The sequence below is a fragment of the Mustela erminea genome, chromosome 13 (assembly GCF_009829155.1).
Source record: "Mustela erminea isolate mMusErm1 chromosome 13, mMusErm1.Pri, whole genome shotgun sequence".
In the NCBI taxonomy this organism is placed as follows: domain Eukaryota; kingdom Metazoa; phylum Chordata; class Mammalia; order Carnivora; family Mustelidae; genus Mustela; species Mustela erminea.
Genome location: NC_045626.1, coordinates 26,847,774 through 26,871,756, shown reverse-complemented (window position 1 = coordinate 26,871,756; position 23,983 = coordinate 26,847,774). Strand labels below are relative to the sequence as shown.

The 23,983-nt window shown below is 46.8% G+C and overlaps 1 protein-coding gene across 1 annotated transcript in view; it reads right to left on the bottom strand.

The window, feature by feature from the left end:
- Positions 1 to 23,983, bottom strand: part of LOXHD1 (lipoxygenase homology domains 1) — a 150,133-nt gene that overhangs the window by 104,018 nt on the left and 22,132 nt on the right. Inside the window, exons 5-6 of the mRNA XM_032310632.1 lie at positions 9,768 to 9,866; positions 2,555 to 2,703 (exon numbers count right to left, since the gene is read on the bottom strand). Of these exons, the coding sequence (XP_032166523.1) occupies positions 2,555 to 2,703; positions 9,768 to 9,866 (248 nt within the window). The remainder of the gene's footprint in view (positions 1 to 2,554; positions 2,704 to 9,767; positions 9,867 to 23,983) is intronic.

The following is a 23,983-nucleotide window of genomic DNA, read 5'->3' as shown; positions in this document are numbered from 1 at the left end:
GAAGAGCCAGTCAATGAGGGGGTGGGGGAAGGCGACGGGGGTGCTCACAGGATGCAAAGCTCAGAGGAGGGAAGGAGTCAAAGGGAAGCAGAGAGCTTTACACAGCAGAGAACCGAGATCCTATAAATGGCTAATGGTGCTCCCAAAGAAGAGGCCAGAACAGATGCTATCCAGGCAAGAATCTGGTATATAATAGGAGATCTCTTTTCTGAGCTATAAATAAATAAATAAATAATAAATAAATAAATATCCTTTGCATCAAAGTAAAGCCTAATCATGTCCCTGAGAAATTAAAAACACAAGCAAAAAAAAGGAAGGAAGGAAAGAAGGGAGGCAGGGAGGGAAGAGGAGGGGGTTCTAAATGCACCAACACAGTCCCCTCTTCTCGATTTCTTATGATAAATATAAAGAATTATATATGTTTTATATTTATATAAAGCATTCTGGCTGAAAAAATAAATAAATAAAACGGACAATCCTGAAAGAAACAAAAATCCCCTTGGCTTCGATACCAAATTTCAGAAGGCAATGGAATGAGATTTACAACATCTTAAAGGGAAAAAAGAAAAGGGAAAAAAACATGTTCTCACTCTGCCAAGCTGCCCTTTCCTTTGAGCGTGAAGACAACAAAGGGGCCTGTTCTGGCGTGCAAATCTGCCACCTCGTTTGTGAAGTTTCTGAGGAGAGCATGTCGGGTGAGTGGGCCCATGTGACCAAGAAGGAGCCTGACCTGGTGGTGGGGAGGGGGCAGGTGCAAAACCTTGTCAAGGCCACTCTCAGGCCTGGGGTGCACCTAGCAGCTCTGTGCACTAGCCGTGGGTCTTCACCCAGACTGTCTTCCTTCCCAGGATGGAGGGACAGGGCTTTGAGGTACCTGCTCTGTGTGCCACCCCACCCCCACCCCTGCCTCCTCTCCCTTCTCCTCCCTGAAGACACAACTCTGCCTGTCCAGGCTACTTAGGGTTCTGGACTCCTGCCTCATTTCTTCTCCAATCCAAACAGCATTTAGCCCCCTGGAACCCTGTTCAGCACCAGGCTGGCTACTCTTAGGGCCAGGCAAGCCCCCTTCTTCCCAAAGGAACCTTGGCACCCCTCACTTCACCAACTCATGCCCCAAGCCAGGCCAAGAGCCGGGGTGGTACCCTCGGGAACTATCCAGCCTAGTCAGGAGGAGTGTGGCAGACATGCGAGGATGCTCACTCAGCCCTTTCCCAAGCACCTTCTTCTTAGCCTACTTCGGCTACAAAGAATGGAAAGCCAGCCACTTGTCCTACTTTCTGCTGTAGCTAGAGCGGCCACACGACTCATTTCTGGCCCATGAAATGCAGGCAGAAAGCCCAAGGAGGGCAGTGTGTCTCTCAAAATAAAGCAATGCTTACCAGAAAAAAAGAAAATGGTTTTCTCCTTTGGTTTTTCCCTTTTTTTCCTGCCTGGAGCACAGATAAGATGGCTAGAGGTTCAGCAGCCATCATGTGATCATGAGGCAACAAGTGGGGAGTAGTTCGGGGATGAAAGCCACAGTGCCCAGGATAGTGACACAGCAAGAGAGCAGGGGCCTAAAAGCACCTGCACCAGGCCCGAGCTGACAACATCTGGATTTTGTGTGAGATGAGAAAAAGAAGCCCCAGTTACGTAGCGCTGCTCTGCTGACATAAGAAGGTAATGAAGTTAAACACTGTTAGTGTTAGGGGTTTTGTTAAAACCCCAGCTATTAGGCAGCCTCATTCTCTGTAGTCAAATTGTTATAAATCTGAGTGGTTTCTGTTTGAAGCAATAAGATCTTTCTCAAAATATTTTTCAAAAATATATTCTACAATAACCTTTCCCTATCATTCTGCAATGTTCTGAAATATACTGATAGCCTCACGAAAGGGAATATATGCAAAGAGCTGGTAGCCCATATCTTCTGAGTCCCCACTGTAGTCCTCAATAGCCCTACGTAGTACATTGACTTTTTCTCTCTCTAATCTGCTGTAGGTTTAAAATTGCAGCCAAGAGTTTGCTAGAAGGGATTATAATGAGCACCAGGCTGAAAGGGAGTCTGAGGGGTCTTGCCTTCAAAATCAGGGCAAGGCAAGAGAGAACCAGGGGCATGAGCGCTCCCCACAAACTTTGAACCGGATATGTGTTAGCATCTCAGATGTCTTTTGGTTTTCTTCTGGATTCACACCTTTCTCTTGGGTTGGTATGTGGCATGGCAAGAGCCCAAAATAAGTCACAAGAAAACTTAGGGTCTGATGAATGCCCTAAGCAAGCAGGGTTATAAACATTCATGGGAGGGAGAGGTTCTGGTGGGCTGGAGTCAGGGAGCTTGAGTCTTGAAGGGCGATCAGGCCCTGGTTACTTTGGGATGGGAGCCCCAGGCTTTCGGAGAAGGTGGTAACATGCACAGGGTCTGGGAGGCTGGGAGTCGGGCAGCATGGTTGGCCAGCAGGCTTAGGTAGAAGAGTGGAGACAGACCAAGAGAGGGAGGTTAGGGCTGAAATAGGCCCCCCGAAGAGCCAGAACTCCCCTTCCCAGGCAACAGGGAAAACAGACAGCCCACTGAACCTACCTTGGACAGGAACCAACCTGCAGACCCACCCTTGTTGTTGTGGCCAACATTGATCTTCATCAGCTGCCCCAGATCTGGAGCATCTAGCATGAACTTGTCTTCAGCCCCTCTTTCAAAGTTGTCCTTTTCATTTTCCAGCCGACGCTCCCCTGTAAACACACACGTAAGAAATTTACAAAGGAGACCAGAGGAAGAGGAAAAACCCACTTCTAAGCTTAATCATCTGCCCACTGGAGGGTGGTCTCAAAAGTCAACATGGTGGGAGGCGGTAGGAGTGGGGGTACAGGGGTACGTAGGTACTTTTTGTACTTCCACTCCATTTTGCTCTGAACCTAAAGTCACTCGAACGATAATGTTAAATTTTTCTTTTGAAGATTTTATTTATTTATTTGACAGAGAGAGAGATCACAAGTAGGCAGAGAGGCAGGTGGAGAGAGAAGAGGGGGGAAAGCAGGCTCCCTGCTGAGCAGAGAGCCCGATGTGCGGCTCTATCTTAGGACCCTGAGATCATGACCTGAGCTGAAGGCAGAGGGTTTAACTCACTGAGCCACCCAGGCGCCCCTGTTAAATTTTTTTAAGAAGTCAACACAGAGAGCTTTATCCTGAGATCTCCAGACTCTGTAAATCCCTCCAACCTCCAGTCAAGGCAGAAACGTGCCCTGCATGGGGCTTGTGCCCAGGTCCATAACTGGGCTTATGCTTTCTGTTTTAGTCTGGAGTTCCCATCCTGGTGAACCCAGGTACACCTCCATCCTGAGAGCTGAGGTCCTGTCTGTCTTGTACCAGCCTCTTGTCTTTGAACTGGGAGCACAGCTGTGGGAGTTGGTCCAGTCTGTGCTGGACCCCTGACTGCCAAGATCCCCCCTTAGGCCTGTCTCCTTTTCTGGAAACCAGTGATGACAGCTACCATCAGACACTCTAGTTCCACAAAGATTGTTTTTTTTCTTTTCTATTTGTCACCACAATCTAAGAGGGGTATTGTTAATGCTATCTTGTGGGTGAAGAAAAAGGCTTAGAGAAGCCAGATAACACATCAGAAGTCACACAAGTGATCATGGATCATTAAGATCCATTCTAACCTGTTCTTCCTACTTTGCAGTTTTCCAGTATTATGTCCCGACGTTTGCAAGCCATATTAACACTTATAGCCCACATAAGCCCACGTAAGCATTATGCTGATGCCATCCATTTCTTCCTTCCTTTCTTTCTTCCTTTCTAAGACTTTATTAATTTATTTGACAGAGAAATGGAGAGCACAAGTAGGGGAGCAACAGGTAGAGGGAGAGGGAGAAGCAGGTTCTCCGCCAAGCAGGGAATCTGATGTGGACCTCAATCCCAGGATCCTGGGATCACGACCTGAGCCGAAGGCAGATACTTAACTGACTGAGCCACCCAGGTGCCCCTGCTTTCCTTTCTAAAATTTAATTTCCTTGCATCTTTCTACATTTTGAACTGCAACAATTTAAACATATAGAAAAGTAGTATAAGACACCCATACACCCACCACCAGATTTCAAAGGCAGAACAGGTGCTAACACTCTGCCTTATTGGCTTAGACCTTAATTTTTTTTAATCTAAATTTTTTTTAAGATTTTATTTATTCATTTGACAGACAGAGATCACAAGTAGGCAGAGAGGCAGGCAGAGAGAGAGGGGGAAGCAGGCTTCCTGCCGAGCAAAGAGCCCAATGCAGGGCTCAATCCCAGGACCCTGAGGTCATGACCTGAGCCGAAGGCAGAGGCTTTAAGCCACTGAGCCACCCAGGCACACCAGACCTTTCTCTCTCTCTCTTTTTAAAAAAATTTTATTTATTTATTTGACAGAGAGAGATATCACAAGTAGGCAGAGGGGCAGACAGAGAGAGAGAGGGAAGCAGACTCCCCGCTGAGCAGAGTGCCTGATTGCGGGCCTTGGTCCCAGGACCCTGAGATCATGACCTGAGCCGAAGGCAGAGGCTTAACCCATTGGGCCACCCAGGCACTGCAGACCTTTCTCTTCTTTAAAGAAGAGATGACAGGTAGGTCTAAAGTCTCACCAGGCACCCCACTCTCTTACTCCCTCCTGTGAATAAACACCATCACCTGATCGTCTCCATGGATTTTGGTTTGCACGTGATGTCTTCATACAAAAAAATGTAGTTCTTTGCATGTTTTAGAATTTACAAGAAAAACATCCCAGTGCACATCTCTGTATCAAGGTCGTCATCCACACACTGGGGATGCAAATGGCCCCACTGTCTAGGGTCCACTGGGAGGATGAGCTGAATGGGTCTCCATGATGTGGCTGCCCATGCAGGTGCTGTGTTCGTGATGGAGTTGCTACCATTTCCCCCCTCACCATTACATCATCATCCCTGTCATGCTGCATGCAACTGACTTTCCTCTCAGCTAATACTAGGCTTTTCAGGTCACCCGGTTGATGCTAGCAACTTGAGTTCATTTGTGTAACTGCTGTGTGATAGTCATCGAACAGAGACAGCCCTGTCATGTTTCCACCTGTGGAAGGCTGGGAGTCGGGCAGCCTCGTTGAGGTTGTGCCTAGTTTTTTTTGCCACTGTGAACAACACTAACATGGGCTCTTCCATATCTGCATTCTGCTGCCCATCTGTGACATGTGCTCTGCGTAGGTACAAAGAGTCGCTGGGTCCTGGGTGTGCTCCCCTCCGGTATGTTAGGTATTACTGTAAAATTGCCCTCCAAGATGGGAGCTCCACAGGGATTACCACCAGCAGTGATGAGGCTCCCATCCTCCACATCATCCTTAACATATATATTTGAAAATTCTATTTCAGTATGTATACAATGGTATTTCATTGTGATCTTAATTTATATTCTCTTGATTATTTGGAGAGATTAAACATGTGCATTGCTGAGAGAGATCTAAACAACCCATATATGTTGGTCACTAAGACTGGCTCTTCTGTAGTTTTTTTCTGTTCATATACATTACTATGTTTTTTTTATCATCTCTCCTCTGCCTATGGTGTCTTTCATCACACAGATATTTTTCTAGTTTTAGTGGACTTTATCAATATTTGTTTGTTATTTGTGCTTTTAGTGAATTGTTCAAGAAACTCCATCTTAAGTTCAAATTCAAAAGACACACTTAAAGTTTCTTCTAAAAATCTCAAGAGTGTTGCTTTTCCACATTTAAGTCATCAGCCCATCTGGAAGTTATTTTTGTGTATGGTAAAAGGTAAAAAGATCTAATTTTATCTTTTCTCATATGGTAAAGCAATTGTTTGCACACCGATATTTGAATAGCTCATCCTTCCTTTCTGATTTATAACACTAGCTCTATGTGTGTTTCTAGACTCTGTTCTGTTTCACTGATTTTTCTTTGTTTCTCCTTCTATCAATACCACACTGTTTTAGTTTTTAGAGATCTGTGGTATCTCTAAATTTCTATTTATCTAGCAGGGTAAATATCCCCACTTATTAATATTATTTTCATTATTCAAAATAGTCTTCACAATAGTTAGACCTTTATGGATGGGAATTTTATTAGCAGCTTAAGCTGCAGGATATTGCCTTTCAGAAATGTGACTGAAATTGAATTGCATTTATAGGATAATCTGGGAAAAATGAGTTCTTAATGAATTTGGGATTCTATAACGCATTTCTCCATTTAAATATTCTTGGATATCCTCAAATTTCTAGAAAGCTCTTGTGTTGGAGTTTGTCTTAGGCACCTTGTAATTGATATTGTGAATCATGTATTTTTAAATTAAATGTTTGCTTATTGTTTTTATTAAAATTTGTAAGTTAATCTTGAATCCATAACCTTTACTAAACCTTCTTTCCCATTGGTTCTAATGATTCATAAATCCTCCTGGATTTTTTAGATGATTATTATTTTTTATGAAAATTAAAGTTTGTTTCTAAATGGTGTGAGAGGTTGACGTTTCTTCTAATTTTATTGACTATGATCAAGGAATGTGAATGCTGAGTCTACCTTACTAACTAATTTCAGTTTGTTGATTTGCTTTGTGGTTTTAGTACGCAGTCATTATATGCTTGAGAAGAACGTGTATCCTCTACCAGCTGGACGCAGGAATCTGCATCATTCCAGTAGATCAAGCTTATAAACTGTGTAGTAAAAATCTTCTACACCCATGCTAAATTTTTACTCATATGATTTATCAATTATTGAGAGTGGTTTATTAAAATCTTCCACTGTAATTATGTACTTGTCAAGTTTCTTCAAGAGTTTTGTTTCTTTTCGCTTCTGGTGTTTTGGGAACATCTTGTAAAATTTATACTCCTTCAGAATGATGACATCTTCCAGGTTAATTGTTCCTTTCTTCATTGTCTGTATATTTTTATTTCTAACAAAATATTTTTGTCTTAAAGTTTAATTTTATAGATAACAATACAGCTATGCCACCTTCTTCTGTGTTGTTGATATGCTCCTGATATATTTCATTGTATTCTATTTATTTTCAGCCCTTCTGCATCCCATGTTTAAGCTGGATTTTATTTCTTTTCATTTAATATAAGAATACCTATCTTTTAACTGATGAGTTTAGTTTATTTCTATTTATTGTGACTATCTGTACATTTATTTTATTTTTTATTATTAGCCATGTTTTTCCTTTGCTTCTCTTTCCTTGTTTCCTGCCTTCTAGTGGATCAATTGAGGTTTTATTCCCTTTTATTCCCTCTATTGGTTTAGAAGTTCTAAGTTTCTTATTGGGGGGAGGATTATTTTTACAATTTTAATATGCACACTTAACTTACTGAAGTCTGAAGTTCACCAATACCTCTAGTCTCCTATCACTTGAGGATGAGCTGTGACCAAGAACCTAATTATGTTGTAACTTTCATTATCTACCTTCCTTCTCAAAGATTATTGTGTTCTAGCAGGTCGGGTCCACATTTTCTCATGCCCTGGTGATAATCATTATTAGTACTATTTACTAATACTTGCTTAAATTTGTTACATCAATATCAATACTTTTACTCTATTTCTTTCTTGCTTCCCCTTTCTTGTGGGTATGATTTCCTTTTTCTTAAAAATATATTCTTCAGTGGCTGTTTAAGTATAGATCTATGAGTGGTAAACACTATTTCTCTTTGCTTGTATGGCAATTCACTAATTCTGTCCTCACTCTGGAATTACTGAAAGCCTAGCTGGACACAGGATTCTAGACTGATATATATTCTTGCTCAGAACATTAAAGTGATCATTCCATGAATTTATCACCTTGTATAGTTAGCTGAGAGGAATTTGCTATCAATCTAATTGGTTTTGTAGAAGATAATCTGTCAAATCTCGTTAGCTTTTTTTTTTGTTAAAGATTTTATTTATTTGACTGAGATAGAGAGACCCCAAGTAGACAGAGAGGCAGGCAGAGAGGAAGGACGGAAAGCTGGCTCCCTGCTGAGCAGAGAGCCTGATGCGGGACTCGATTCCAGGACCCTGAGATCATGACCTGAGCTGAAGGCAGAGGCTTAGCCCACTGAGCCACCTAGGAGCCCAAATCTGGTTACCTTTAAGATCTTTCTCTTTGCCTTTGGATTCACCACAATGTATCTAAATGTGGATTTGTTTTTCTTTTACCCTGCTCAGTGACTCCTTCTGTTACTTTAATTTGAAAATTCATAACTTTGCTCAATTTTGAAGAAGTTTCAGCCATTATCTTTTCAAATATTTCCTTTCACCCGTTCTGTTCTTTATTGGAATTCCTGCTCAGCGTCTGTCAGAACTTATTCTGTCCTCCATGAATCATGACCTCTCATTTGTATTTTCCAACTCTTCATGCCTCTTCTCCGAGTATTTTGCTCATATTTATTTTATAATTCATAAGTCTCTATTCAGTGGTTTCTAATTGTGATGTTCAACACATGCATTAAGTGTTTATATTTAGTAACTATATTTTCATGTCCTATATCTTTTTTTCTATGCTTTTCATGGTATCTTCTTATTTTCTTCAATTGTTTTGTTCATATATGTAGTCCATTTAAACATGTTTAAACTATAGCTTTTCTCAGATTACTCTAGTGTCTGAAATTCTTGAGCATTTAACATTGTTGACTGTTGTGTCCACTGATGTTTAGTCATGGGGGTTATGTCCTTGAGTATTTTGTAGTTTTGGAAAGTGAACTCATCTCTAGTACATTATCTTTGGGAATCTCATGTGGTCTTGCAAATGCTTCTGAAAGCACCAAGGGTGTTACTGATGTGGAACCAATTTTCTGAGCCTGGGGAAGGAAGGGTCCCCAAATCATATTTGCAATGTAAAATCAGACATTAAGTCCACAGAAGTGTAAGGAGAATGTATCAATTTCTCAACAACTCTGTCTTTTTAATCTAGAGCCCTTGCAGAGATAAGGTTATTGTACTGATGAGCAAACATTTCCTGGCCTGTTTTTTCACTGAAGATGTTCCTGTGAACCTTCAGGACTCCTGGCTTTACCTGTGGTTCTAATTTGGCCTATCTTGCAGGACACAATCTTATTTTCTGGCCCCAAACAGGTATGAAAATCTATCCTGTAGATTGTTGAACATGAAAGCCCCCTCCTTCCTTCATACCTAATACTCTGGTTTTGAGTTCCCTCTTCATTTTTGGCACCTGAAGATCTCTCTTTTTCTTCTTAAGCTCAGCAGTGCATTTTGAATTCTTTAATATATCACATCCAAAATTCATATCTCAGTAGCTTTTCTGACTCCTACGTTATTTCAGTAATTTGGAGGAAGCAGAAGAGAGCCACCTGTCTCAGTTCTATTGGCCTGAATGTCCTCCCAACACCTGTGGCCATGCTTGTGTCCTCAGTTCTTGGTTCACTTACGAAGACAAGTCTAATGATCTATCCCTGGCCCCATTCTACTCTGCACCAGACCACTGCACTGAATCAGGCCATGCCCAGCCACGTTCAAAATAAAACACAAGATGGCCATGGAGCTTAAGGAGATAAAGTGAGAATGAGTTCTTTGCTGATGTAAAGCTTGGGTCTGTTCATCATCTAGGATGAAGGACAAGTTTAAATAGACCCCAAACCCAACACCGTATTCTGCAAACACATCATAGTCACACACATAGATTTTATAAGATGGGCACCTGCTGCACAGAAGGCCATGGACAACCACAAAGAAAATTGCAGCTCAAGAGAGGAGACTGGAGCAGCCTTCCTCTGCCAGGCGTGGGGGGAAGAGCCCACCTAAGAAGCAGAACTGGGCACAGCTTGGGAAGAAAGGATTTCAAATCCATTACCTGTGTCTCCATACTCTCCAAAGATATTGATGAAGACATCAGCATCAGTCCCCGCACCAATGACATCACCAGTGTACACCTTGACTTCATACTTGTTACCTGGAAATGAGCACAGAGAAAGCCTCAGCTTCTTAGAATCCTGAAGAGAGAAGAGCAAAGGCCCCAAGGTAGCTACCACACCACCTACCCATCCCTCCAACAGAGCCTGAAGTGTCACCATTGCTGTCAAGAACACAGCAAGAAATGAGCTGCTTGACATTGGTTCCAAATTGTCACTGCCAGGATATATGTGTGTCAAGTTAGTGCACCACACACCTTAAACTTAGACAATATTACATGTCAGTTATATCTCAATAAAGCTGAAGAAAAAAGTCAAATGGTCATTGCTAAATGGTATACACAGCATACATCAGGTAGACGGAACTTCTGTTTTCATCTACTAACATGCTGTCTTGGGACACATGAATCAGTCCCAATCCAGATGCCTCACTGAACCAGACCACCAGCTGATCTCCCCTGGATATCGAACTGCTTCTTACTGGGCCCACTGCCCATCTACTCTGCCCTCTCCAATCTGTTACCACATTTCATCACAGTGTAAAAATGCACTGGGGAAAATAAATTCTGCGAATGAAAATCGAATTTATATGTAAATTGTCAGGACCATAACCAACTCAAAGACTAGAGGCACCAAGAGTAGCAGCAAATGCATGCCTAGTGGTTACCTCACTTAAAGATCTATATGGTTTCCCATATCTTTCCCCCATTCACAGAACCCCATGCACTGTAATCCCCAAATGCCTCAGCCCCGGCCATGGCCTTGTGAGGGGGATGGGCTCAATGTAAATTAGACAAAAGGCTGAGCTCTGCCTAGGTCTCCCCAACTGGAGCCTGCCTTAGAGTGGGGAGCAAAGGACAGGGGTTGCTGTGCTGTGCAGGAAGGAAAACTCCTCTAGACTCTCTTTGGGTGCTAACCATTCTAAGGGCTGGGGCAATTTTCCCAACCCTTTCCCCTTCCTTCAGTGACTTTTTATATTTTATGTAGCAGAATTTTGTTCAGATGTCTTGTACGCAATATGTGAAGTTGATAAGAATTAGATTTGTTCCATTAACTCTAAAAGATATCTGTATCCCCATGTCTAATGCAGCATTATTTACAACAGCCAAGACCAGGGAAAAAACCTAAGTGTCCATCAATGGAAGGAGAGATAAAGAAAGACAGACAGACAATCACGCACATACAGGAATATTATATAGCCATGAAAAAGAAGGGAATCTTGACATTTGTAATAACATGAATAGACCTTGAGGGTATTATGCTAACTAAAATAAGCCAGTCACAGAAAGACATATAGAGCATGATTAACGTGGAATCCGAAAAAACAAACAACAAGAAAAAAAAAAAATACCCCTAAAAATCCTCTAAACAAAGGCAAACAACCCCAAAGCCAAAGATATGGACAACGGATTGGTGGTTGCCAAAATTGGGGCATAGGAGGTATATGAAATGGGCTAAGAGGGTTGAAAGGTACAAACTTCCGGTTGTAAGATAAATCATGATCTGTAATGTACAACATGGCAACTATAGTTAATAGTGTTGTATTGCCTATCTGAAAGGTGCTGAGAGAGTAGATCTTAAAAGTTCTCATCACAAGGAAAAAAATGTGTAATTATATGTGGTGATGGATGTTAACCAGACTTTTTGCAATGCTCATTTCTCAATATATACACAGAGCAAATCATTATTTTGTATACCTGAAACTAATATAATGTTTTATGTCAATTATAACTCAATAAAAATAAGTTTGAACTGTTTTAATTGAGGCCCAGAGTTCCAGACCCTCTGCCCACCCACCTCCTCCCTAGGGCCTTCCTTGATGTCCTAGCTCCCAGGGGCGTTCTCCTCTGCATTCCTGGGCTCTGCCATATTGTCTGTGTCAATGATTTCTAAGTTCACCATCTATCTATTGCTGTTTTCTGCAGGTGTGGCTTCCAAGTTCTTGAAGAACTTAAAAAAGGTCTGGGCAGGACCTCCTTCTCATGCATAGCCCCCCCCCCCCAAACAGCCCCTAGCCTAGTACTGGGCAATACTAGAATCTCACCAAGTATGTTGGAAAGCAACTTGATTGGCATTTCCTAAAGCTCAAAGTCCGGAACTCAGGAAGTAACTAAGGACAAAGGAGTGAGGTAGGGGAGATAATGAGAAAACGTCATTTCCCCCAGTCCCTATCTTGAATCCTGCCCAGCAGCTGCCATCTAGAGATGACACAATGTAGAGTGTTGCAAGGCACACAGAAAAACACCCCCACTTAGACACAGCCTGGAAGGCTAATCTTTAAACCTGTGAGAACCTGAGCCAGGAGGGAGCAATTCTGTCCTCAAACCTCACTTGGTGAGATCCAAAACAAGAGAGGGAAGACCCTCCATTTGTTTGTCCCCAACCAGGGATGCCAGGATGAAGTGGGGGCCTGGGGAGGACCTAAAGGCCACTGCTGAGCATCATGCAGTCAGAGAGGGCAACGGGACTCCAGAAAGAACTGGGCGCAGCACAGCAGGAGGAAAGGATGAGGGGGGCTGGGGAGCCCTTGGGGGAGGAGCAGCAGACATTCTGCATCATTCCAGAAGGCAGAATTGGACTTAGCACTTGAATTATAAAAAAGGATATTTTAGCTCACCTAAAGAAACGTTTTCTAGTAGCTAGGGCTGTCCAACAAAGGCATGGAATGCCCTTGGGAGAGTGAGTTTCCCATCCCTAGAGACATCTCAGCAGTCACTTTGTGACAAACACACTGGTGGAGAGCCATCTGTCAGGGAGGCTATAAAGAAAAAGCCAGAGGTGAGAGAATGTGAGAACACTAAGGGTCCTTTCAGTCTGCAAGTCCTTGACATCTGACCAGGCAAGGCAGCCTGCAGACGAGAGAGGGAAGCCAAGAGATGGGGGCGGGGGGAGCCTCTCAGCAGGGGAGGAGTCACAGGCTGGTGTACACAGGCCTGGGGAGCAGGATCCCACACAGGGCTCTGGGAACACACAGCATCCCCGTCCCAGGAAAGTCCAGAGAAGTAGCATCAGGGTCTGAAATGAGGCAACAAAAGAGACAAGGGTGGAAGGAGCTTCCAGAACTTTCCAGCTGAGGTCAACAAGGCGCCCAAGCCCAGGGGTCAAAAATCAGATGAAGAGAATGCAGGAGAATGTCAGTTCTGGAATTAGGCTGGACTGTTCTCTAACCTCTGCAGAACTCTCTATGGCAAAATGGGGCCCTGGGTCCCCATGTAGCTGACTAGGTGAAGGGAAGAATGCCCGTGTGCCAGACGACCTCCTATCATGCTGGAGAGGGGGTGCGAGCAGCATCAGGGGGGCAGGCCCACCTCAGAAAACTGCTCTTTAAAGGGTCCTGAAGATGGACAATGAGGCTTATTATATTACTGTTCTCCCTGCTTTTCTTCCACATTTCCTCTGCAAGCAGAACCCCATCTTATCTGATGCGCCTTTTTTCCAAACAAGGCCCAGGGCCCCGCGCCAACCGTAAATTGTGATCAAGTGCGTATATTGTTGAAAGAGCAAGACGGGCTAAAAGCAAGGCTTCATTCTCTCATGGCTGGCACACTGTCAGCACAGTGCATCAAGCCTTCCTCCCAAGTGGTCATGAGAGCCCCCCAGGATCCCGTGATCAGAATTTCAATGAGCACAAACTTGCCATTCTGGTCACAAGCGGGTTTGTATATGTTGAATTCACAACCTTAGATCTGATGGTCCGTGTGAAAGCAAAATGCTCACCCTGGTGAAAGGACCGGCCAGAGGGAAAGTCCCAGCCCTGCAAAAATCCCTGCCCCAGAGGCCAGGAGGAAACAACTCGGGGGCCAGAGAAAGCAGATGAGAGCAAAGAGTTCTAACGGGATGGCCAGGGCTGGCCCCCTTGCTCAGGGAAAATGATACTCAACGGTCATCCAGGCCTTGCAGCTCACGAGGTCCCTACATGTTCTTGATGTCATCGGAACCACACAACGGCCACACGATACGGGCAGGACAGATACTCTTGCCGTTCTCATTTACAGACAGGGAAACAGAGGCTCAGGGGGCCAGGCTCCTTGTCCGGGGACACACAGCTGCTAAATGATGCAAGAGGGGCCTCAAAGCCAGGGCTCTTGTCTCTGAAGCCAGGGCTCTTTCTAGAATGCGACATGGCCTCTCATTCTCTATGCCATGCGTAGGCAATTTTTTTTTCTGTAAATTGCCAGATAGTAAATATTTTAGGCCTTCTAGGCCATCTGGTCTCTACTGCAAGGACTTCGCCCTGCAGGAGTATCATGAAAGCAGCCATGGGCCATAGAGTAGTCCCCTGCCCCTTACCTGCGGGGCTACCACCGAGACCCCAGCGGATGCCTGTGACCCTGGCGGGCAGCCAACCCTACAGAAACTAGGATATTTCCTATTTACTCCTAGACATACTGGGATACAGTTTAACTTCTACATTAGGCCTAGTGAGAGTCGACCAGCAATAACGAACGATGTTACGAGAACTGCAATAATCCGCTGTAATAAAAACGGTGGGAAAGCGGGCTCCCTCCCTCAGCATTCCTTCCCGTCCTGGACTCACCCCTCTGGAGCGGATGCGAGAGGACAAACGCCGGCGTGAGGACCCCGTGAGGAGAACGACGCAGGCTCCAGGACACTGTAAAGCTACTACTACCCGCCTTCTGATCCCTGGTCACAAAGAGGAGCCTCCGGAGTGCCTGGGTGGCTCAGTGGTTGAGCCTCTGCCTTTCGCTCAGGTCATGATCCCAGGGTCCAGGGATCGAACCCCCAGTACGGCTCCCTGCTTAGCGGGGGGGCCTGCTTCTCTCTCTCCCACCCCCTGCTTGTGTTCCCTCTCTTGCTGTGTCTCTGTCAAATAAATAAATAGATAGATAGATAGATAGATAGATAAATAAAAATTTAAAAAAAAAAAAAAGTAGCCTGCACTCTGGAGGCGGGCTGACCTGCAACCACCCACAGAGACGACGGGGATAAGGGGATGCTCTGGCGCAGGCGCGGCCCACGGCGTAAAAAACTACGTAAGCAAATGGGCGTGGCCTTGTGCCAATAAACTTTATTTATGGATACGGATGTTGGCACTTCTTAGGACTCTCCTGTGTCATCAGATATTATTCTTGTTTGATTTCTTTTCAACCGTTAAAAAGTGTAAAAAATCTTTGTTAGCTCCAGGTCCTCGCAAAACTACACGTAGTCGGCCCACATCCTGTTTGACGTTGGCCACCCGCTGCTCCAAGGGGTCTCCTTCTTTGGGGCACTGTTCTGTGTTTCTAGGCAGGGGACCACGGGCAACCTTCCGCTCGGTGGCCTGGAATGGGAGAGGAGCTGCTTGGTGCAGGCATGGCCAGCTGCTGGTCAGGGGGAGCACAGCACACTCTGATCACTAGCTTAAGCAGCGCAAGGCTCTGAAGACTGGGGAACTGTTACCCTTTTCCTGTCAGGCTGCAAGGGGTCAGAAGGAACATATCCTGTGCCCAGTGTGGGTAGGGAGGGCCAGCTTTCCCTGCCCCTTCAATGCTGGGTGACTGGGCTGAGCTCAATGTTCCCGAGTGCAGTGGAGAATGGGGGCCCAGGTTGCAATGTCCTCAAGGTGGGGACAGATGGAAGCATCAGTTCTGCAACCTCAGGCATTGCGCCTTCAGCTCCCAGCCTGGTTGAGGGTGAACAAGGAGCAGAGATGGAAAGAGAGGTGGAAGGTCAGGTTGGAGGAGGGGCTGGCAAGTTCACTGTCCTTCTTGAACAAGCGTGGGACCAATAGGGCCTAGTGATGGATCCCAGGACTTGTTGCCCAAGACAGTTCTAGAGTTGGCCAGTTCTCCCTTGAACTGATTTCTCTCTGGCCTTTCAGTGGGTAACCATTAGTTCATAGGGTGCCTTTCTACAAATTAGAAAAAGGCTTTCTTCCTCAAGACACTTTACTGCCATCTGTTGGATAAATGTCATAATAAATACACAAACCTACAACCTCTATGATGTGAAAAGTGTCTCCTTACATAGTCTCAGTTGTGCAGTGCACAACCTGTGTATCCAAACCCAGCAACACTACGTTTCAGAGAGTGGTTGCCTTTCCCTGAATATCAGTGAGAGCTCAAAGAAGCCAAAGTAGTTTGAGGATTGATGTGAACAATGTATGATAAGGGAAACACACTAGAGCTTAAGATAATCCCAGGGTACCTTCCAGAGCCAAACAGAACTGCGTTGGGGTACTACAGGGATGGCATTTGTTGTAACTTAAAGACAGGTGGCCACCTGAAGGCCACAGAACAGGGTTGTCTGTGCCCTGCTTGCCCTGCCCAGGGGATCTACCAGCCGAGGCTTGCCCCCCCTTTCCTCAGCAGCCTGCATGGCAGAGGCACAGCCCTGCTCCCTCCAAACAGGAACCATGTCCTCTGTGGGCCAACCGGAAGCTGCCTGTGTGGGCTTCCAGAAAAGGCAGGCCCTGGCAGGCCTGAGCTGCCGCCTGCGCCTGGTGCGCCAGCCGCCTCCACAGCCTCGCCTGCGCTCTGTCTGGAACAGTCAGCACACATCAGCGACAGGACACATCTGAGAGAGCCACCCTGGGCGTCCGGGAAAGAGGGTGTGGGGAGGCACAGTCACGAGTGGGCCGGATCCCCCAGTTCTCGGTGCTGAGCCGGGCTGAGCTGCTCGTCACGTTCCCAATGACAGAAGTCAAGCAAATGCCCGGAAACGAAGCCTCGGTCCCGCTTGCCAAGGAAGGGACCATCCCACACCCAACGTGATCTGAGGCTCCCAGCAGCTCACGTGGCCCCGCGCTTTTTTAGGAAGCGGGGAATCATGAATGGAGCGCGGCTGAGTTGACGCCCCGCGTTTCTCTCCGCAGCCTCGCGCCTTCTCAGGGCCTGCGTGGTTAGAACGCGGCTTCATTCACTCGGGCGGGTGAGAGGGGGCGAGCCGTGGCCGGGGGCTGGCGGGACTTGACTTGGGCCCCCTCTCCCCCTGCACCCTCCCCTCCCCCGTGTCCACAGCTGCTCCCTGGCACCCATCGCTTCCGCTCAGCCCGAGCCAGACGCTGCAGAAGCGAGATCTCACCCGCGCCGCGGAGGAGGACACGGAACCGAGTGAGAGACACCGGCGGGGCTGCCCCGGGAGTGAGGATGAGCAGAATGTTCTCCCCCAGCCACGGAAGGCCCCTGACTCAGGCCTGCCCTGGTGCGGGGAGGAGTGTCGGGGGACCCCGGCGGACCCCGTGCTGGGGGCTGGGCCACAGCCACTGAGCAGGGAACGTCCTGCCAGGTCCAGAGCCTCCATTCTACCACGCCCCTTGCTGTCTCCAAAAGTTTCTTCTTCCTTCCCTCCGGTCCATAGGTCCACATCTCTCACCCAGATTCCCCTGATTCTTCAGTTAGAACTGGAACGTCTCTGCTTTCCCCGATAATGTCCTCAACCTTGCGGCCCCTAAGGACACACGCACTTAGCAAAGCAGTAAGAGCCTCTGATGCTTACGGAGGACCGACATGGGCCCGCCACATCTCTTCCTCCTGTCATCCTCACAATGGCAGACCATATTATTACTGTGGTCACCACTTGCTGAGAAAGCAATGGAAGCAGCAGGTTAAGAAACCTAATCCAGTTGCCACAGCTGGAAAGAGTGAAGCCCAGATTTGGCCTCAAGAGGTCTGGGCAGGAAGGTTCTCTCTCAGCTGTCATGTCGCCCACCTGGCCAGGTTGAACATAAAACCCACCTCTGAAGCCCGAGGTCCTCCCCTCCAGAACTCTCCAGACGTGTATCACTTCTTTGGCTCCTAACACGTGCTCAAGCCCATGCTGAGTCCTGTTACACAAGGACACTAAAACATCACTTAGTCATTAACGGTTGCTCCTGGGTGGTAATCAAGAAAAACCAATCCGTCCCTTGTTTCACTGCCAAATCACGGACAGCTAGTATATTTGCCTAAGACACTGTGATGTAAGCCTATTGTTATCAGGGGCTGAAAGGCGGGAGTAGGTTGGCTTTCACTCCTTTTAGCTCGATGTGCTCACACCCTCATTCAATTCATTGCCAAGCCCTGGAGGGCCATTTGCACACGTCCCTTAGACACTCACCTTCCTCGGCTCCTGCTCCCACTGCTCTGCAGTAGACCATTCCCTTCCACCTGCACACCCCAGCAATCTTGGCTCCATTCCTTCCCTTTCCACCCCAGACTCCACTCCACTGCTGGGAAACCAGCACTTCTCGTCCCCTGCTGGAGGAACCAGAATGCCACACAGCCTTCCTGGAGGGCAGAGTAATACCTGTCAGAAGGCTTACCATTCTACAAGCCCCTTGAATGAACAACCCAATCCCTGTGCATAACAATTCATTTACACTAGGAAATAATTGTGTTCATAAATGACCTATAAAGATGTCTATCACAGCATATCACAGCATCGTTAATAATAAAATATTGAGAGCAACCTAAAAATACCTGAAATGGGCAATCGTGGAGGTAAATTATCATATTCACCCATGCGACCATTTTAAATAATGGGTTAGAAGATTGTTCAATGTTATTATATAGTATTAAGTGGTAAAACCTGCTTACAAAGTTGACTGTAATATAGTACCATTGATCAGTAGGTAGTGTTTAATGCATTCATACATAAAAAAGAAAAGGAAGGAAATTTGCCAAAATGTTAATAGCAGTCTCTCCAGGGCTCTCCTACACAGCAATTAAGTTCAAGCCTCTGGGTTTATTCTTGGGTCCATCACTTCTATGCAAATCACTTCTCTGTGACTTAGTTTGCTTCCCCAGGAAAATGGGAATAATAGTAATAATACAATAATAATAATAATAATAATAATAATAAATCCATCATGGCAATGTTGTGAAGATTAGATAGAGAGTGATTAGAACAATGTGTGACATTGAGTGAGTGTCTGATAATATTAGCTATTATCATTTTGGGATAATGGGGTTATGGAAGATTTGAATCTTTTTCTTGCTTATTTATACATATGACAATTTTTACAATAGCCATGCTTCTTCCCTTGTAATTGAAAACTGAAAATTGAGGTCACCTAAAGCCAACACTTGAATAAGTCGTGTAATCCAGAAGGAGCTGTTGAGAACCACAAGTCGGTAAGACCCACCTAAGGAAAATCTACACACTTGATAGACACCCTTCTACCCTTGAGCTGGCTTTGGTACCAGAAACTTTTGAGCTTGCTGGTCAGGGAGGCTAGAGGGAGGGTTGAGAACTGGACTAAGGCAGAGAAAAGACAGAGGCAGGGGCCTGCCAGATAGATATCCAGCCCAGGTAGGTGGGAACCCTTTCTCTAACACCCTGCTCCACTCTGGCCAACACTTGGAGCTCAGGGCAAGGGTCCATCAGGAAACCAATAGTGGCTGGAATGGTCACCCACAGCTGGATCATTGCCAAGGCAATGTTTGTATTAGAAGTTCCAATTTTCATGCATACAAAATGCAGATCTGAGAAAGTGCTCTCTACAAAAAGGAAAAAAAAAAGGTTATTATAAACACCTATTTGAAAACTTCATTCTGTTTGGAAGCCCAACAAACTCCTTCTCAACTATGAAGTCTCAATTGGGCATCGCCTCCTCTATGAAGCCCTCCTGATTCCTCCTTTATCTATGCTTCCACTGGTCTAGGTAATTCCTTATTTAGAACATTCTATCTTTTTGCACTGATTATTTACTGGCTTGACTGTCTCTTTTTAGTCTCTAAGTTCCTAGAGAGAAAGACCTGTACATATTTACCCTGAGCAAAGGATCTACCATACAATATTCCCAACAAGTTCCCATTGAAACCCTGAATGATATTGGAAGAGCACAAGGTGACATCTGGAGCCCAGGGCACTAGCTCTGCCCACACTGGGTGACCAAGAACCAGTGGCTTAACTTCCTGAGGCTTCTGTTTTCTCTTCTAAAAAATGGAGAAGAGTTGAGTTGATAAGGTCCCTTCCGGTCCTGAAATTCTCTGATATTCCTCACTGGAAACAGTTCTCTTCCTCCTACTCTTTCCGGAGATGATTTTCTGCAATGTTAGGTGGGAGCAGATGGGGTGGGCGGGGAGCTGCTGTGAAGTTCAGAGAAGGAGAGCGCTGTAGGACTGGCCCAGCTCCTCACCCCACCCCAAAACCCTCACGGCTCTGAGTCTGTGGGCCCAGGCCCAGCTCCAGAGGATTTGCGGGAACAATGACTCCCAGGCAGCATCCACACCAAACAGAGCTCAGAGGGGTCTGGATCATGTGTGAGCTGGGGTAAGGGGAAACATCAGGGAGAAGGAAAAGTGTGAGGAAGAGAGGTTCTCCCTGCAGGCTTCCACTGAAATCAAGGTCATGAGTCTATTTCCAGTTGTCTAGATGAGCCTGGTGGATCCTAGAGGGGATCCTGGCACTTGAGGGCCTCTGAAAGGCCATAATCTTGAATCTGTGCATCTCAGAGTCATAATAAGCCTGGATGTGGGGGAAGAAGAAGGGAAAACATCAGGAGGGTAACAGGTACAATCACCGCAATGCTGGTGTCATTTACTGAAGCTATTACTCTACGGCCAGCATTGCATTAAGTCTTTATGTTCACTTCCCCCAATGAATCAGCTCAACCACTTTATGAAGTGGGAATTCACATTATCCCCATTTTACAGATGAAGAGATAGAGGCACAGAGCTTGAGACATCTGCTCCTGCCCTACCCAACTAGTGCAGTGGTAGAGCCAGGTCTGGACGGCAGAGAATGAGGGGTCCAGGGACCTTGCTCACAGCAGGGAGATGAGAACTGTGCAGAAGAAGGCTAAGTATGGGGGTGGGGGGGCGATGAGAAAGAAGTATCCACAGCAGAAGGGAGGACACCAAAAGCCAGTTTCCTCTGTCCCGTGGAGGAGGGCTAGCCCTGGATCCCTCCTTCTCTCTTCAGGCATGCACTCTGTTAATCCTAAAAAGACCCTCAGAAGCCACTACAGGGGAAGAAGCTGAAGATGGGAGCAGAATGGAGCTCTACCCCGGGTCTCATCACTACTGGTGGCAAAGCCAGAGCTAGAACCCAGGGTTTATAGTTCCTTGTGCTTTCTGATCCAGAGAGCTATTTTTTTTTTAAAGATTTTATTTATTTATTTGACAGAGAGAGAGATCACAAGTAGGCAGAGAGACAGGCAGAGAGAGAGAGGGAAGCAGGCTCCCTGCTAAGCAGAGAGCCCAATGCGGGGCTCAATCCTACCACCCTGAGATCACGACCTGAGCCAAGGCAGCGGCTTAACCCACTGAGCCGCCCAGGCGCGCCCAGAGAGCTATATTTTTAAAATCAATTATTTGATTGCTCATCGGTATCGTTGATAGAATGTGGGAGTAAGTCGGGGCTGCTGGGTTATTTGGCAGAGCCGCCATGATGGGCGCTTTCTGCATCCATCAGCCGGGCTGCTTGCATGCTGCGTTTGCTTCTGCACCGGGCCGGTCTCTAGCAATCCCATCACTACCCACCTCAGGTCAGCGAAATTTGCCCATGCCCCGAAAATGTTAATCACGATCCCTCTCTTGTCCAATCCCTTCTTCTGATGCACTGTGGGCACCATGCCCAGCACAGTCTTGCCAAGACCGGGTGCACATCTGGAGCTGTGTGATAATCACTGTGCCGCACCGTGTGGGCTGTAATGAAATGATAACCCACTTGCCTGATGAAATCACGGGGAGTGGAAATAGTGATTATGCTGGACAAACACAATCCCATTTCTACCTGTTCCCTGGCCTCCGGGCAGCTTTCAGCCCAGCATTACCTGTCCCATTTGCTCCATCAAGAAGAAGGAGGAAAAGGACAGGAAGAAGGGGGAGGAGGAGGAAGAGGAGGAGAGGAGGGAGGGGAGGAGGAAGAGGAAGAAGAAAAGAAGGAAGAAGGGAAGGGGAAAGAAGAGGAAGAGGAGGAAAGAGAAGAAAAAGAGGAAGAAAAGAAAAGGAAGGAAGGAGGGAGGGGGGAGGGAGGAAGCCAGACTAGGAGTCAGGACAAAAGGTCATCCACGCCTCCCAACCTCCCGGCCACCCCCATGCTCCTGGCCCACCTGCTCAAGCCGATGCTACCTCTGCAAGCAGCCCTTTCGTCTCTCTGGGGCATAGCACAATACTGGCTCCAGCCATATTTACTATTAACACACTAAAGAAGATAAATCCTCCTTAAGGAAAGGGTTGTCCCAGAGGAAGCCTAGGGTACGGTACGGGCTCAGCTGGGAGAAGGGGAGGGGCAGGATCCACTTTCTGAAGCCGGCCATTCTGGCTGGAACGACCCAGCCATTCTGAAGACAAGGGCCTCCTCTGCTGCCTGCAAGGCCTGGGTCTGAAACATCGATGAGCTGTTGTGCCTGCTTTCTGACAGCCCTGGGGTGCGAACAGCCCCCAGGCCAGCTGGAACTCAGCTCTTGGCTTCGGGGGCCTGTCGCGTTGCCAAGTTGGCAGAACTTCCCCCGAGTGATGTGGTGTGGGCTCAGTACTAATTTAAGCCACGTGATCTTCTCAGTGCTTTTTAAGGTGGGAGGGTTTGTGGGCGGGTGCTGGGATGAGGACAATTACTTGGCCAGAAAGCAGGAAGTGACGTCATATTAGCAGTGAGAAAGCCAGGCAGGGTCTGTCCTAATCAGGTCGGCCCACTCCGGCCTCAGAGATGTGTCCTGAGCCGCCCTGCGGCGGGAGGGATGGGCAGCCCTGTGCTCTCAGCCGTGAAACTCTGCACCGTACTCACAATAGCACCTGAGTGCTGGGTCCCAAGAATGTCACACCGGAAGTAACAACATCAAGGTTCGGGGACTGAATTGAGGGAGCCAGGGAGGGGAGACAAGGAGCCATTGAGCTAGCAGAAGACCAGAAGAAAGCCAGCGCTACAAAGGACCTCAGAGCACATCTAGTCCAAGCTTCTAGTAAGATGAGGAAGCAGTCCAGAGGGAACCAGTAACCTACCTAAGGCACCCAGTTATGGAAAGGCAAGACTAGAAGCCAGTTATCTGCCCCCATTCCCTGGTAGATCTCTTTCCACCCACTTCTGCTGCTGGTCTGCATACACGGTCTACATGTGACCCTCCACCAACCACCACACACACATGAACCTGTTTCTTACTAATCTCATTCAAGCCCCTGAGTCCCAGTGGCCAGGCTAGCAGATATGAATGAAACCACCGGGTGGGGAGAACCCAGAGAAAACTGAGCTTGGCTGGAGAGCCCAGAGACGCTCATATCCAGCAGTTAGCACCCAAAGAGGCCAACAGCAGTCTTGGAGATGTGGGCTGTCTCAGCTGTGTATCCATCTTAAAACACCTTACAACTCACCCCTACAGCCACAGTGGCTTCTTCTGTCCATAAATTAGCCAGATCATGTCTAAATCTCAGGGAGCAGGCTGAAAAGTTCCTCCTCCCTGCCCGTGAGATTCTCTACACATCCCTGGCGGGCAGCTGGGCTCGGGGAACCCCCTGAAAAAACACTTCTGTGGGTGGCACAGACTTCGATTTCTCCAGAGTCTGAAGGGGGAGAACCCAAGGTGAGGGAGCAGGCAGTGCTTTCCAGAGAGCCGGGGGCTTTACCCCCCCCCCCACCGCCCCCTGTGCTAGAAAGTGAAGCACAGGACGAGGGAGAGCACACGGGTGGGGGGAGGAACTGGCTCTGATGTTTCTTCTCACCCTGAAATATACTTTGTTGCAGTCTCCTCTCTAACTGGCTCAACACAGAAGTCTAGGAGCAAGGTTAACCCTTCCAGGCAGCAGTCAGGTAGGACTCTAGGGCTCCTAGGTCCTGTGGGGCTTGAGAGGACAGGGCATGAACCCCAGAAACCTCTGTAAGCAGTCTGGCTTCCAGGCCACCATCAGAGAGCAGGCAGGGAGAGAATGTCTCATCCTCAGACCCATTTCCTATGGGTCCCTTGAAACTTCCTCATGGTTTATGAGTGCTGGAGAGAACAGCTTTCAGATCCACAGTCTGCCAGACACTGGAGCCAACACAATCTGAGCAAACAAGTTGAGAAATGGGAGCTGCTGGTCCAGGACTAAGAATAAGAGGGCAAGGTGGGAGGTGGTCTATGCACCCTTACCTTGACCTTGATATAGGTATAAAGTGGGGACAATAATAAATCTCAACTCCTAGGGGCACTGTGGATTTGTACAGTGTATGCATATGAAGACCCAAGACTATAGAAATATTTTGTCCAAAGGTCACCTGGCTAGAAGGTAGTATTTGGAGGATTTGAACCTAGGACCCTTAT